The sequence below is a fragment of the Pseudorasbora parva genome, chromosome 10 (assembly GCF_024679245.1).
Source record: "Pseudorasbora parva isolate DD20220531a chromosome 10, ASM2467924v1, whole genome shotgun sequence".
NCBI lineage: Eukaryota > Metazoa > Chordata > Actinopteri > Cypriniformes > Gobionidae > Pseudorasbora > Pseudorasbora parva.
Genome location: NC_090181.1, coordinates 13,187,852 through 13,203,468, shown reverse-complemented (window position 1 = coordinate 13,203,468; position 15,617 = coordinate 13,187,852). Strand labels below are relative to the sequence as shown.

The 15,617-nt window shown below is 36.6% G+C and overlaps 1 protein-coding gene across 2 annotated transcripts in view; it reads left to right on the top strand.

Moving 5' to 3' along the window:
• Positions 1 to 1,392: 1,392 nt before the first annotated feature.
• tecpr2 (tectonin beta-propeller repeat containing 2) overlaps positions 1,393 to 15,617 on the top strand; it is a 26,735-nt gene continuing 12,510 nt past the window's right edge. Inside the window, exons 1-16 of one of the 2 annotated variants that reach the window (XM_067455202.1) lie at positions 1,393 to 1,531; positions 2,005 to 2,255; positions 2,341 to 2,469; positions 3,155 to 3,286; positions 3,451 to 3,608; positions 3,701 to 4,007; positions 4,118 to 4,250; positions 7,317 to 7,781; positions 7,865 to 8,577; positions 9,176 to 9,359; positions 10,351 to 10,524; positions 11,468 to 11,648; positions 13,376 to 13,517; positions 13,720 to 13,960; positions 14,083 to 14,172; positions 14,320 to 14,553. In XM_067455202.1, the coding sequence (XP_067311303.1) occupies positions 2,037 to 2,255; positions 2,341 to 2,469; positions 3,155 to 3,286; positions 3,451 to 3,608; positions 3,701 to 4,007; positions 4,118 to 4,250; positions 7,317 to 7,781; positions 7,865 to 8,577; positions 9,176 to 9,359; positions 10,351 to 10,524; positions 11,468 to 11,648; positions 13,376 to 13,517; positions 13,720 to 13,960; positions 14,083 to 14,172; positions 14,320 to 14,553 (3,502 nt within the window). In that variant the 5' untranslated portion in view covers positions 1,393 to 1,531; positions 2,005 to 2,036. The remainder of the gene's footprint in view (positions 1,532 to 2,004; positions 2,256 to 2,340; positions 2,470 to 3,154; positions 3,287 to 3,450; positions 3,609 to 3,700; positions 4,008 to 4,117; positions 4,251 to 7,316; positions 7,782 to 7,864; positions 8,578 to 9,175; positions 9,360 to 10,350; positions 10,525 to 11,467; positions 11,649 to 13,375; positions 13,518 to 13,719; positions 13,961 to 14,082; positions 14,173 to 14,319; positions 14,554 to 15,617) is intronic. The other variant, XM_067455203.1, reaches the window with a different exon arrangement.

The following is a 15,617-nucleotide window of genomic DNA, read 5'->3' as shown; positions in this document are numbered from 1 at the left end:
TGGTTTAAGCTGGCCTTTAGCTAGCCTCACAGCTTGATCAGCCTGCTCAGCTAAAAGTGTCCAAAACCCCTCTAAAACCAGTCTGGGAGACCAGCTAAAACCACCCAACCAGCTTAGGCTTTTATCAGGGAATTCTTTTCTTTCTTTTTTTTCAGCAGGGCATTTCTGAAACATATTACTTGGACACAGCTGCCTCTGATGACATATACAATCTAAATTGTAATGCCTTTTCTGTAAAGCTTTGAAACGTTGTGTTGCAAAAAGCTTAATACAAATACATGTACATTTTATTAAATAAATCTTTAAAAATCTCTTTGAGCAAAAACAACAGACTTTAAAATTAATTATTTTAAAATACATTGCATTTTTCCATCAATCAATCTTGTATGAAGACAAATGCATAACTGTGGGAGAGTGGAATAGATGGGGTGATGGATGATGTGAATGTAAGTGCATGGCAATATCCAGTTTGTCATTTTATTTTGGCAAATGTCCATGAATTCAATAATATATCAATAAACATTCTTATTCATTTTTATTAGGCCTAAAGCATACAGTATGTAACAACATTATGAGATGATCATGCTATGACTAAATAGCTTATTTGAAAAAGCATCGATCCTGTCCTGTTATGTTTGTGCCATATGGTTAACAGATGTAGTTATTATTACCAAACCATCTGACATTTGGATGAAGAATAGTTTGAAGAAACTATGGCTGATGTTATGGACTGTAAATGGTCTGTACGGATTGTTTCATTTGAGATCAAACACTGTCTCCCTGGTTGTCTTTTGCTATGGCCTATTAAATTTGAGTGCACATCAGAGTTAATGAAATATAGACTGTCTGTTCTGCTGATGCCCCTTGTAATGGTGGTACATTGACAAGTGCTGTTATTCCATACACTGACAATATCATTAGGCCCATTTCATTAGATGTGGATATTTTCCATCTCATTTTATAGAAATTAGAATTGTATGTTGGTTTCAAGTCATTTTAAGGTCAAGCAGGTCAATTAGTTCAATCATAAGTATATTTCAAATAGGACAGCATTAATTGATTATGCTCCAAGAGAGAAGAGGATTTGTTTTTAACCTTTATTAAGCCTCTTCCATTAACAAACAGACATTGTCATTGCTAAACACAAGCACAATAAACCTATTACAAATATTCCCCAAAAAATAGGCTATCTTAAAGCTCTATATTCAAGCAAATTATAACAAATTAAATTAAACTTAAGTGATTCGTTAATTTAGAGCACTTTAAATTGTTATTTAGACTTTCAGTTGCTGTAAGGATTTTTTTTTTTTTTTAAAGACACAACACCGTCTTGGGCAAATGTTACGAGTTTCACATCCGCTGCTGTAGGTGTCGCTGGCGTCACATTTCTTTTTCAATCCAAAACATAACGAAGAAGACACACGAGCTTGTCAACAAGCTATCTGTCAAAGCAGCAGAAATGTCAACAGATCGCCCTCATCCAAAATATAAAACGGTTACGGTTCCGAATTAATGTGAACTTTTTACGGTGGTAAGTTTTGTAAAACTAAAAATTCACGTAGTTTACTGCATAGAGTACGCTTACTAGAAAAGCTACCCACCTTGTACAGCTAACTGCAAGCGACTGTTTTTGTGTTAATAGTCGTTGATATTTATTCAAAGTAGTGCATAGGCCCACAAATAAAACAGAATGTACTGTTCTACATAACCGTGTTTAGCTGGAGGAAACCTTAATAATGTTAAAAAGGATGCTCTTGTGTTGTGTACTTAAGGCGTGGTTAATATTACTCGTGGGTGTACTCACTATTTAGTTCATTCTGATGTTTGGATGCGTTTAATACTTACATGTTGTGTTAGATGGCTCAATGACTAGCTGTGTTTCTGATTTTCCACGTGACTGAAATAAACAAACATACATAAAGCTGACTTCCTAACTTCCTTACTATGCCCAACAACCCATACACGTTTTATAATCTTGTACTTGTTAATGTCTGGCCCTTTCAGTAGCAGTGGGAGCACAGATCCACAGGGTGATCATGGCCACCCATCCAGCACCGCTGCCCTTGAGGGAGTTCTGCCCACTCTACTACCTTCTCAATGCAATCCCTGCTAAAGTCCAGAAAGGTTTCCGTTCGGTGCTGGTCTACCTGACCGCACTGGACAGCAACAGTGATTATATAGCCATTGGTAGCAGCATCGGCATGCTGTACCTTTACTGCCGGAGAGTAAGCCAAATGAACAAATACAATTTAGAGGTAAGTCTGCTTCCTCTCTCTTCTGCAGCATTCATTGATGATCTGATCTGGTTAGGTATGTTTTCTGCCTCTTATGTTTTAATAGGGCAAATGTGAGGCCATTACTGCAGTGAAGTTGCTGAGTTGTTTCGATGATCTTGTGGCTGTTGGAACAGCGTCAGGACGAGTTGCTTTCTTTCAGCTTGTGTCACCATTGCCTGGCAGAAATAAACAGGTACTGTTTCATCTCTGATTATAGCTTTCAAGTAGCAAGGATTTAATTCAATTTGTGTTTAGGTTGAATTATTTTGTTATTTTCCTGATAATTCTTGCTTAAAGGGATACTTCACCCAAAAAAGAAAATCTGATGTTTATCTGCTTACTGCCAGGGCATTCAAGATATAGGTGGCTTTGTTTATTCAGTAAAACACATTTTAAGATTTTTAACTTCAACCTTTGGAGTCTGTCATTTGTATAATGCATGTGAATGGTAGAGTAAAAAAAACATGCACAGACAAATCAATATTAAACACTAGTGACAAGACATTGATGTCTTAAGACATGAAACGATCGGTTTGTGCGAGAAACCGAACAGTATTTATATAATTTTTTACCTCAAATTCAACACTGTCCAACAGCCTTCAGTGCACGATCACTTCTGGTGAGTTAAAAATCTTAATTTGTGTTCTACTGAAGAAACAAAATTATCTATATCTTGCCCTGGGGGTAAGCAGATAAACATTAAATTTTCATTTTTGAGTGAACTATCCCTTTAATTGGAATAGTAAGGATTGTTTATTTATATACCCTAATACAAGGGAAAAGCATAAAGGCTATTTGTTTAATTGGTAATATGATTTTTGATGAATGCATCTTATTAGTAAATGGGCCATGGTGACACATTTCTGTCATTGTTCTAGCTGAGAAGGTTTGATGTTGTGGGCTTACACAAAAGCACAATTACTGCATTAGCCTGGAGTCCTAATGGCATGAAGCTCTTCTCTGGTGATGATAAAGGGAAGGTGGTCTACTCGGCTGTGGACTTGGACCAAGTAAGCTTTTGATAAGTAGTCAATTGAGTCTATTTCAGATATTTACAGTTTGATGGACAATATGGTTGTAATGAAATCTTTGTCAAAATGTATGAAATTTGTTTTACTGTCTAATGGCTGAATTTGTGTGTGTGTGTGTGTGTGTACGTGCATTGGTCTTTTAGGGAGTGTGTAATCCAGTAGTCCTCTTCGAAGAGACTTCAGCAATAGTTCAGTTGGACTATAGTCAGAAAGTACTTCTGGTTTCATCCTATCAGCGCTCAATGCTCTTCTACACACAAGAGCAGTCGCATCAGCAGCTGGGCACTAAACCACGTAAAAGGTACGAAACCCTCAATCCATCTTCACCTGAAAATGGTTCTATCATTATCAGTGTTGCACCACAATTCTTAATATCTGGCTTTGTTTTCACAGCAATGGCAAATTTGGTGCTTGCTTCCAGCCAGCTCTATGCAAGCAGAGCAATCTTGTGGTTTATGCAGCCAGGCCAGGGTTGCGTCTCTGGAGGACGGATGTGCGAGGACGTGTCGGGGAGACTCATGTCCTAAAGCCTCTTTTTAATCAGGATGTACCTCAGTTTGAGCTGTTTCCACGTTCAGGCCCCACCGGTGGCTACAGACCCGCAGAAAGACAGTTAGGAATGATCAACTGCTTCCTGAAGGAGGGCTGGGTCCTCAGCTGGAATGAATATAGTGTTTATGTTTTGGACTGTACCAATCAGGTATGAATGCACACGTTGGATTGAAATTATATCCGTACCTTAATTGAAATTTTGCCAATGCAAACATAATTTGTAATGTTGTTTCTCACCTATTTCATTTGCTTATTAAGGTCATCATTGGAGGATTGGAAAGCAGTGGAGATATAGTGTCTGTGTCATGCACTGAGAATGAAATCTTCATTCTGAAAGGAGATCGGGACATTTTACGGATCTCAAATTGCCCCGAGGGATTGGTTTCCAACTGTGAGTTGCAGTACTGATGCCATAATGGCAGTTTTAGTCGTGCACTTTGCTCCATAAGCAGTACTCAGATATTAAGGGCTAGGAAAAAGCCTCTTTTGCCCTTGGCACTATGATGATTAGATTTTTTTGTTTTTTTACCCTCTATATTATATAGTTGACTAGTATGAATTGTAGATTCATGAGTTGTGGTTGTTAATGTGTAAGAAAAAGATCATATTTACTTTTATTAGCAGATAAAAAAAATGGAATAATTTTTTTAAAAAATTAATAGTAATTTTTATTTCATGCTAAGCGATATGATGGTATAATGGTATGATGATATGCTGAATTTTATTTGATGGTAGCTAACCCTAACCCTAAAAGCAGTACTACTGTGAAATATTATGACAATATAAAATAACTTAACTAAAATACATACTAAAACTAAAAAAACTTTTCTATTATAATATATTTTAAAATGCAATTTATTCCTATGATGAAAAATATTTCCGCATCATTCCTCCAGTCTTCAGTGTCACATTATCCTTCAGAAATCATTCTAATATTCTGATTTGGTGCTTAAGAAAAATTTCTTATTATTTTCAATGTTTAATGTTATCAATTTTAAAGAAGAAAAGAGTTTTACTGTTAAACGTTTTGGTAAAACTTTATAGTAACTGCATGCTATAAATCATTAGTTAAGCATTAGTTAATAGTTAATTCATACATTTATAAAAGCATTAATAGACTTTAATAAACAGTTTATAAATACCGCTATAAATGCTTTATTCTTGATATGTAAGCATATCTATAATGTTCAATTATTGTATTTTCATACTTTATTAATGATTCATTTGTAACTACCTGAATGATTTACAGTAGTAATACATGTTTATAAAGTAACTATTACTATATGTCTAAATAATATGTGTAAATGTACATTTAAATAGTTTCATTAATAATTAATTTACACTTTCTAAATGATCTTATGACAACTCTTAAATAACTGGTTTGTAAATAATGTAATGCTTAATTTAGAAATTATAAATTGATTATTAATAAGTATGAAAATACAATTAATGTCTATTAATGCTTTATAAATGATAAATTAACTATTTACTAATGCTTAACTTAACTAATGATCCATAGCATGCCGTTATTATAAAGTTTTTCTTTTAGGAATCTTTGATTTTATAGAGAGTTCAAAAGAATATCATTTCTTTGAAATATAAATCTTTTCTAATATTATAATTGTTTAACTAGTATTAGTAAAATTGTCTTAACTGGAATTTTTTGATACATTTTAATGTATAAGTAAAAGGATTGCTTTCTTTAAGAAAAAATTTGTTTACTTTCCTAAAAATAACTTTTCTTCCGCTAGGTGCTACCCAAAAATGTTTTGGACACAATAAATAAATAGATTATTATTACATATTATTACAGATAGCAAAGTTTAATACCAAGTAGCATTTTCAAAGAAATTATGTCACAGAACTGACAACTTTTTTGACCGAGAGAGATGTTTGAAATTCTGCTGTTAAGCAGCTCTACATACTGTAAGGCAATAGTGCCATTATTCAGCTCAAATCAGTTCAGTTCAATAAATGTGTAAACCTCATCAATTATGAAATTAGTTAAATTCAGATTCAGAAGCTCTACGGAAAGCATGGTGTCATCAGCTCAATTCACTTAAAAAATGTTTTCCTAATCAAATAGTATCAGTGCAGTCAAATTGATAATATAACAGAATATTACCGGTAAGTGTCAAAGGCAACAGTGGCAAGAAACCCAAACTCCATCAGGTGACCTTGAGAGAAACCAGGTTCAGTGAGGGGGCCAGTTCTCCACTGGCCAAGTGAAAAACCCTAGTGTGATTTTATTCCAGGCTGGATCCCAAGTCAGATTGCGGATTGATATCATTCAAAATTATTCATCCAGCTTCTTATACTTGAAGATCTAGATAAGTCAAGTCAAGTCACCTTTATTTATGAAGCGCTTTTTACAATGCCGATTAAAATTCAAAGCAGCTTCACTGTATTAACAGGAAAATAATGCTACAGAGTTTGATTCGGCTGTACAGCCGATCTGGTGTAAACGATGATGTCATCCAGCTAATTTCAATTGTCATATAGTGTCAATGTGGGCAGATCAGCAATATAGTTAAAATTTAAGTGTCCCTAACTGAGCAAGACAAAAGCCAAAGGCGATGGTGGCAAGGAACCAAAACTCCTTCAAGGCCAGAATGGAGAAAAAAAACCTGTGAAAAAACAGGCTCAGTCGGGGTGCCAGTTCGCCTCTGGCCGACAAACAAAATGTGTATGATTATGATTCTGGCAAGATTACCGGTCAGAAGTTATATTATATCAATGGATATTTGTAAGATTATTCAAAAGATTGGAGTTGTCATGCCAGAGACGGGTTTCATGAGGATGTCATGTCGATGCTGCATTTACAGGGGGGAGTTTAATTGACACGCTCTCTGCATACACTTCAGGGATGCATTGGTCATGTCTAGGCGCAAGTCCACCATCTGGTCTGGATACGGCCCGGGTCCGGCTGAGCTGACTGCAGTAAACCTTGGGATATATAGAGAGAGACTAACATTAGCGTAGATACCATTCTATGATGTAACACAGGGTACATCAGGTGTTTTGGGAAGTGTTCCCGGTTCCGGCTGACCTAGTCAATGGCAGCATTTGGTAGGAGGAGAAGTTGTAGTCTTTCCAGCAGACCTGCCATTTAGCTAGTAGTGGATGAATGGCATATTAATGACTGTAAGGACAATAAAACTGCATTGCAGGGGATCTGTCACTATCATCTAATTGTCATAATTTTCGCTGGCATTTAAGGTGCAGGTCCACCATCTGGTCTGGAAACGGATGAGCACTGTCTACGCTAACCTTGGAATAAGCATGAGACAGACAATTTAATATGTTTCCTTAAGTTTACACTGGTGTCCTATGAAAATGTTCCAAAACTTTTGACAAAGTGTCAACAAACTTTTGTTGTTGTTGTTGAACATTGTAAGTGTCCATAATGCTTTTGGGGCCACTCTATCTTATCTATCTTTGTTTCCCCCCTCCTCAGTATTAGACCACTCCAACCGTTTTACATCTCCTCTTTCCACACCCACCATTCTGCTGCCTCCTAATGGTGCTGTGGAAACTGCTCAGCCAATCAGGACCATGCCCATCATTACAGAGCAGCAGACTCAAGCCAGTCCTAACTCAGAGGAAGTACATGATGAGGTTGAAGAGTCGGAGGAGGTGCAGGAGGAGCAGCAACTTGATGCTTTCAGTCATGCGGTTGAGGCTCTGGAGGTGGCAGAGGACTTGGAGCAGCAGCGGGTCAGTCTGGGTACAGTGGAGTCCTGCAGCCGCAGCAGCTCCATCACTTCATGGGAGAGCGCACAGGGCATGTTCACCACAACAGAGGCTTCCACCTCAGAGCTCTCCTCCAGCAGATACAGTGCCATCGCCCAAGAAGACTTCCAACAGGAACTGGTGGTCAAGGCCATCAAGCTGAAGAAGAAAGGCAAGAGGAGACGACATGGTAAGATAATGTGGTGTGATGTGATATGAATTTTATTATATACCATCCACTGATGTACTCCATATATTCTTGTATAACTGTAGATAGTGGGAATCATGTCAATGAGCGCAACAGCTGGTCGGAGAGCATTTTCAGCCAGGACGGTGCAGGCAGTGACGTCTTAAACACACCCATGAGCGAGCCTCCTTCTGACCACACCAGCCTACTGTGCAGCAGCCTCGACCTGCACAGTACTGGATCACCAGACCAGGATGGTTCTGTCTGTGGAGAATCCCACAGTTCTTATGCTATCCCAATTCAGAGCCAAGAGACTGATCAGCATCCACTTAACCAAACAGCAGAGACCTTGCCGCCTTGCCCTACATCACTGTCACTACAAGACATGGAGTGTCATGTGTGCAGTGAAAATGTGTTTGCAGAAAACGAGCAAACAGCAGCTACGCCTGACGTGGACATGTTGCTGGAATGTACCTTCTCGTACATGCAGACAGCCGATGAGCAGGACATCATGAAGGAAAATGTGAAGGAAGGCAAAGACGCCCCTGAGGATTCAGAGCAACATTTTAAGAATAGTTTATATGGGGACTTTAATTTGGACTTATCTTATGATCCCATTAGACCACTGGGTTACTCCCCGGAACCTGAGCCAACGCCATCTAGTGACGAGGAGGACATCTATGCACATGGAATGCCATCTAGTGCTAGTCTGGGGGATGGACTGAACGCTTTGAGTCTGCAGAGCTCATCTGCTAAGCAGAAAGAGGATGACGAGACACAGCTCCTCAAAGCTGACCAGGTTAGAGTGCTAACCAACTTACAGATCAGAGATCTGTTTGATATCAGAAGACAGTTACTTATTTAATTTATCTAATTGTGTAATGTACAGTACTGTTCAAAAGTTTGGGGTCAGTAAGATTTTGTTTTTGAAAGAAGTCTCTTAAATACTCAGCAAAACTGCATTTATGTGGTTAAAAAGTAACAGTAACAGTAATAAAAGTAATATTATTACAGTTTAAAGAAAATTAAAGGAAAGTTTTAATACATTTTAAAATGTAATTTATTCCTGTGAAGTCAAAGCTGAATTTTCAGCTTCATTACTCAAGTCTTCAGTTTCACACAATTCTTCTGAAATCATTTGATGCTCTAGAAACAGTTCTTATTACGATCTGTTCAAAACAGTTGTGCTGCTTAATATTTTTGTGGAAACACTTTTTTTTAGTGTTAAGTTCATAAAAGTATTAATAAAAATGTTCATACTCATAAAAAAATCATACTGATCCCAAACATTTGAACTGTTCTTGACAGTTGTCCTTAAGAATCACCATATACTGATGTCATTTATTCTGTGTTATCTATTTAAATCTCTTTCTGTATGTATTTCTCTTTGTTTGAAGTTGGCTGAAAGTTGGATGGGCTACAGTGGGCCTGGCTGTGGTATCCTCAGTCTAATAGTGACAGATAGGTTTATCTGGTGTCTGGACTTAAAAGGAGGCCTGTTCTGTAGTGGTCTTCCTAACGGTAGCTTGAGCTGGCAGAAGTTTGAGGAAAATGTTCATCAGGTGGCTCTGTCTCCATCAGGTAAGGGCTTTAGATTTGGCTTGTTAATAAATAAGCATACACCTGTTTAAGCAAATATTAGTTTATGGTTTTCTGGATTAAGCCTAGTCCTGAAAAAAATAAATAAATCCAGCATTGCTCCAGCATAAATGCACACTAACATTGAAAGGTTTAGGGTCAGTCAGATTTTTTAAAAGAAATGTATACAGCAAGGATGCATCAAAAGTGACCGTACTGTATAATATTACAGTAAATTTCTATTATTTTGAACAGTCCATTCATTAAAGAATTCTGAAAAAAAATTATCACTGTTTCATATTAAGCAGCATAATTGTTTTCAAAAAATCATCATTCTACGCTAGCATATCACACCCTAGTTTCTTAATGAAACAATAATGACAGCGCTCTACTTTTTAGAATTCCATGTTACTGCATGTTATTGTTGCATTTTATGTTACATGTTCTATTGTCCTTAAACAGTACAGTAATGACATTCAGTTAAATCTAATTGTTTTAATTCGTATTTCATTTTCTAGATTTAGAATATATTTTAATGTGGCATTACTGTACAAATGTAGCAAACTGCAGTCTTATTCATCCTAAGTGTATATGACATTCTTCTTTCAGGCAAATCAAATCAAGAGTTATATAAAAAAATGTCCTGGCTCTTCCAAGCTTTATAATGACAGTGATTGGCTGATCTGTTTTGAAGTTCTTAAAAGTGCATCCATCCATCATAAAAGTGCTCCACACGGCTCCGGGAGGTTTATAAAGGCCTTCGAAAGCAAAGCGATGCGTTTGTGTAACAAAAAAATCCATGTAGACACTGCTGCTCACTGTGTGAAAAGAAATGTGATTTAATTATTAAGAAATGGGTCTAACAATTATTATTATAAAAATAAAATAAAAGATTTGTTCAGCCCATTTAGCCCTTTTTTCAAAATCTATATTTTGTAACAAAACAAAAGTAAATGTACAGATTTGGTCTGATCTCGTTGATGTGTTTTTTTAGGCTCATTGCTGTGGAAGGTGGAGCAGAAGACCATGACTGCTTACGCTTGCGGGAAAGTCACCATCAAGGGAAAGAGACACTGGTACAAAGCCCTGGATGACACAGCATTTGTGGCACTTAGTGATGACACAGCCTGGATCATTCGCACTAATGGAGACCTGTACCTACAGACAGGTGTGAGAGAATAAACACCATACTAACCTCGCATTACAGTAACATATTCTGCTTAATGACCCTGAAAAGCTTGTAATTGAGTAATCTGTATCGACTGTTAAGTCATACTACTTATATTAAAATTACTCACATGGTTATGGTCACAGAATTGTTAAAATTATCATTTTCACCAAAGACTACAGCGAACCAAAGACAGAAATCTGCTACCTGTTATTTCACAGTTTGACCACTGGAGAGTGCTGTATGTACTTGGAAAAATAACTCATGTTTTGGACATTTCATAAAAATAAAAAATCTTTCATTATTTACTCACCTTCATGTTGGCCCAAACTCATGTGACTTAAAGTCTGTCATTGAACACAAATGCACTAGTCATTTTATTATGCAGTTAAGTTTCCATGTAAAAATGGATACTAAGGATTAAAAAAGGAAGCAAAACCACCATAAAACCATCATAAAAGTGACTTTGTGTGTGAAAAAAGACTAACAGACAAAGTCTGATTTGTACAAAAGTTTAATTAAATAAAAACAAAACACATTTTCAGTTTTTTCACCCACAAAAGATAGATGATGGCACTTTCGGTTTCGAATGAGCTATTCCTTTAAACTGATACCTATGACAAAACAATAGTCTAGTCACGGATGGTATTTTTCGCATTGTTATTTTAAGATGTTGTGCTCTAAAGGAATGCAACTTTGGGCTGGGCTTCGCTTTGGAATTATGTAATAATGAATAACAATCAAATAGGCTCATACCAGTTAAGTTAAAGCTCCGTCAAAGCCTTATCTTTCCTTTATGACCCTTACCAGTCCAGTAGAGGTCATTAGCTACAGTATTCTGAACATATTATTAAAAACGCACTAGTAGCAGTTTCTGGTTTCATTGGAAATTTTAACCATGAACATATGCCTAAAAATGCTAGAATTGTGTGTGTGTTTTCAGGCCTGAGTGTGGACAGGCCATGTGCGCGGTCAGTGAAGGTTGACTGTCCATGCCCCATGGCGCAGTTGGCAGCACGGGGCAGTGTGGTGTGGGCACTGAGTGAGCAGAGGGGTGTGTTTTACAGAGAGGGTCTCAGCAGCTACTGTGCGGAGGGCGAACACTGGAAGTATGACACCGTCAGGTATGTTCGTCAGTGTGCTTTTCTGTTAGCAGATGCAGATAGCAAATTCACTATAGTGAATAGATGAAGCATTGATTCTCGGCTGGTTTTACTTCAGCACAAAGTTGCTATATAATGCAGTATTAAAAGTTGTATCCAGCTTATTTTGAAACATGGAAGTAAGCTATTTTCTATGAACGTGTCTTTCAATTCATTAGCAGTAAATAACCAGAACAATAACAAAGTGCTGTTATGATTATGAAAAATAAAAGTAGATATTTAAAGTATATGTAAAGTATTTATGTACAAGATATGTAGGTAGATTACTTCATTCAGTAGGCCCTGTGAGGCACAACATTTCATTCATTTTTTGTCATTCTGCTATATGTATGGAGACTTACAACGTTCACTTGACTTGACGCTTGTACAACTGAAATAACTGGAAGTGGATTACATTACAAGTCATTCAAATTTAAGTCACATATTGCCAAACTCACTCTTACATTAAAAAATAAAGTGGACAGCATACTGTAGCCATTGAATAAGTAAACAAAAATGTCCTTAACACCATTGCATATGTAGTTTTTTTATATTTTATAATTGAGTAGAAATGTATTAATATTACTTCAAAAGATATTTTAAAAACTCATCAGGCTTTTTTAATGTGTATTTGACATTAATTAGATTGCAGTTCCTTTGAAGCCACAATATGTAGTTTTTCACAGCTAGAGGTCGCTTATTCTTAACAAAGGCGTAGCTTGATGATGCCTGGATTTCACAGAGCTTTTATTATGCCGCAGATGACTGCTTCTGCTTCTTCCGGTCATGTATTAGATACATTAGTTTGTTGAAAGTTATATTATAATTCTACACTGTGCATATGCTCGACGGCTACTATGAGACACTTGTTGCACACTGCAGCAATCTAGATTATTAGGCACGGTAAAACATAGTACTCACTATAAATCAAACGAGATTTAAACAATGAGAGACTGTTGAGATTTATAACAATGATTAGTTTTCTGTCGATCACTCAGATCATTAGGATCAAGTCAGTTAGAAATAACGGTTTACTCAAAGCAATGCTAGTCCACTTTTAGCTATTATGCTAGCTGTAGCTGGAACCAGCACTGTCCGACCGATTGCACTTTATCTTATCTACGTATCCTCTTTTTATTTTAAATCTTTTTAATTCTGTTTTAGTACACTTTAAACAAATTTTAATCAATGCCTTATTCTTTTTATTTTCATTTTAATCAATATCTTATTCTTTTCTTATTCATTATCATTCTTATTTCCTATGCACTCACTATGATTCTTTTATGAAACTTTTTTGGGAGGGTAAAGCACTTTGAATTACCAATGATCTTGACTGTAGCACTTTAAGATTTGTTCTAAATGTAAAGTGCAATACAAAATAAATGTATTATTATTATTATTATTATTATTATTATTATTATTATTATTATTACCATAGGAAATATTCTATATAAAAAAACTTGCCTTGCCTTTAAACGTTCCAATTTATTATTTTATTTATCTATTTTTTTATGTATGCACAATTATATGCTCCGTAGCATTTTATTGTTTGCATGGAGCATTTTTCACCTTATCAGAATGGACCTGCAACCCATTTTTTGGGGGCGTCGAAACCTGCAAGTTGGGTGCCACTCAGATCTGACCTGTATCCATTTTTTTGCTGTTGAAATAATTTTAAACATTGAGATTTTGTATATGCATGTCCATAGTGAGAGCCAAGGTCTGGAACCCATCTGTATTGCACTGGGTGAGAATAACACAGTCTGGGCATTGGACACCACTGGCAGCTTATGGTTCAGAACGGGGGTCACGGCTAAAAAACCCCAGGGTGAAGATGACCACTGGTGGCAGGTACATATATGTAACATCCACATGCACAATATAGCCTTTTCTAGAGCTGCATGCTGTGTGTTTAGCGCACTTTCTGTAGATTAATCGTACATTTTGTGTAAAAATGCTAAATCATTTTTAAGCCTGAAAATTGTTGCTTCCTGCAAGGCATTTTTCTTTCTTTTTGATCTTTCTTTTTTACCTTCATCATCTTCTCATTTAGGTGAGCATCACAGACTATGTGGTGTTTGATCAGGGCAGTCTTTTACAGACTTTGATCCAGGCCACCCAAACTGTCGCCACAGCCACCAGAGCTCCGGTAGAGCGGGTGGCTGAACGTCTGCGTGTGGCCTTCCTCTCCCAGCCCTCCCAGTGCCAGCCTAGCCTGATCAGTGTCAGCACCAGTGGCGTCTGGATTGCTTCTGGACGAAACGACTTCCACGTTGCAAAGGGAAGCCTCATCGGTATGACACAATAAGCATGGTCTTAGAAGTCAAATATACTCTCCTATTGACTGAGGACCTTTTATTTGAGTCTTGTTTCAAAATGTATGATTTATTTTATGGTGATGTTCACCTTAATGCAGGGACGTTTTGGAAGAGTATTGTACCCAGAGGAACAGCCTCTGCCACAAAATGGGCCTTTGTGTTCTCCTCTGCTGTTCCAGCCAAAGAAGGTATGTAGAAATCCTGTCTTCTTCATATTCACACCCCTGTATTATCTGTTGTCTTACAGGAAGCACTGAAATATTATTGTACTTTGGCTGCATTATTAAAATCTGTATATTATTTAAGCATGTTTCATCTCGCTGGTGTCTCCACAGGGAGTTTCTTGTGGTTAGGTCAGAGCAGGAAAGACTTGTTCTGTATCTGGGACCAAGACCTCCAGATGCGGCCCTTCACCATACAGTTCCCCCCAGACATAGAGATGGTGCAGCTCTCTGCCTGTCGTGACGCTCTTTGGGGTTTAGATCACTATGGTCGTGTCCACATCCGCACTTTATCAGCCAGTTGCTCTACTGGAATGCACTGGACATTATTGGACCTCAGCCAGCTTGGTGAGAGAATTTTCTTTCCATAGACAATAGTTTTATCAGTGGATCACATGGCAGCTATGCATTTAAGCTAAATTTAAACTCTTGTAATGTGAGAACAGAATGTGAGTCCAAAGAAATTGCATAGAGAAAATATATATTTGTATATTTATAGATTAAATGTTGTTCATAAAGATAATTTCACTTATCTTTAATAAATGAAGCACCCCCCTTCCAAATTCTCACTACAGTATGCGTCTGGACATTTTAGTTTTTTCTGTTTACATCATTACAACAAATGTGAGAACAAGATTATTTGATCAAAAAACAGTGTTATGAAATATGATTACAAATTAAAATAACTGTTTTTGTTTTAAAATATCATTTATTCTTGTGATGGCAAAGCTAAATTCGAGTCTTCGGTGTCACATAATCCTTCAGAAATTGCTTTTATTTTTGTAAAAACTATGATACTTTTTTCAGTGTTCTATGGTGAATAGAAACTTCAGAACAACATTTAATTGAAACAGAAATGTTTAGTAAGAAAGTTACTTTTAATGTAACTTTACTTTCCATGTATTACTTAAAGCACACTTTTTTAGTAATGTGAAAGTACTTTTTTAGTTTAGAAGTTTACTACTTTGATAACACAGCAAAAACTACTAGCCTAAGTTTAAAAATTATTAAAGGCAAGTGAACAGTCAGTAGAAAAATAAGAACAAATAAAGGAAAATATAAGCAAAGATAAATACAATATAACAAAGTTACAAATAAAATAAAATAAAGGTCTAACTTATAATTTGGCTTTAATAAAAAAACTATTATAGTGTTCTGTTCACTGTATAAATTAAATATAGGTACATTTTTGTGATGTTTGATTAACATTAATGACCTAGAAAGCAGCAGGTATATTAGGCTGCTGTCACTTTAAGACCCACAGATCCGTTATATTGATACCCAACCCAACTGTTTATGTTCACTTAAAGGTGCACTATGCAACTTTTCCGTCCACTAGAGGGTGCCTATTCAAAACAAAGGCGTAGTTTGATGACGCCACGTTTGAGCGCAGCATCTTGGGACATGTGGTC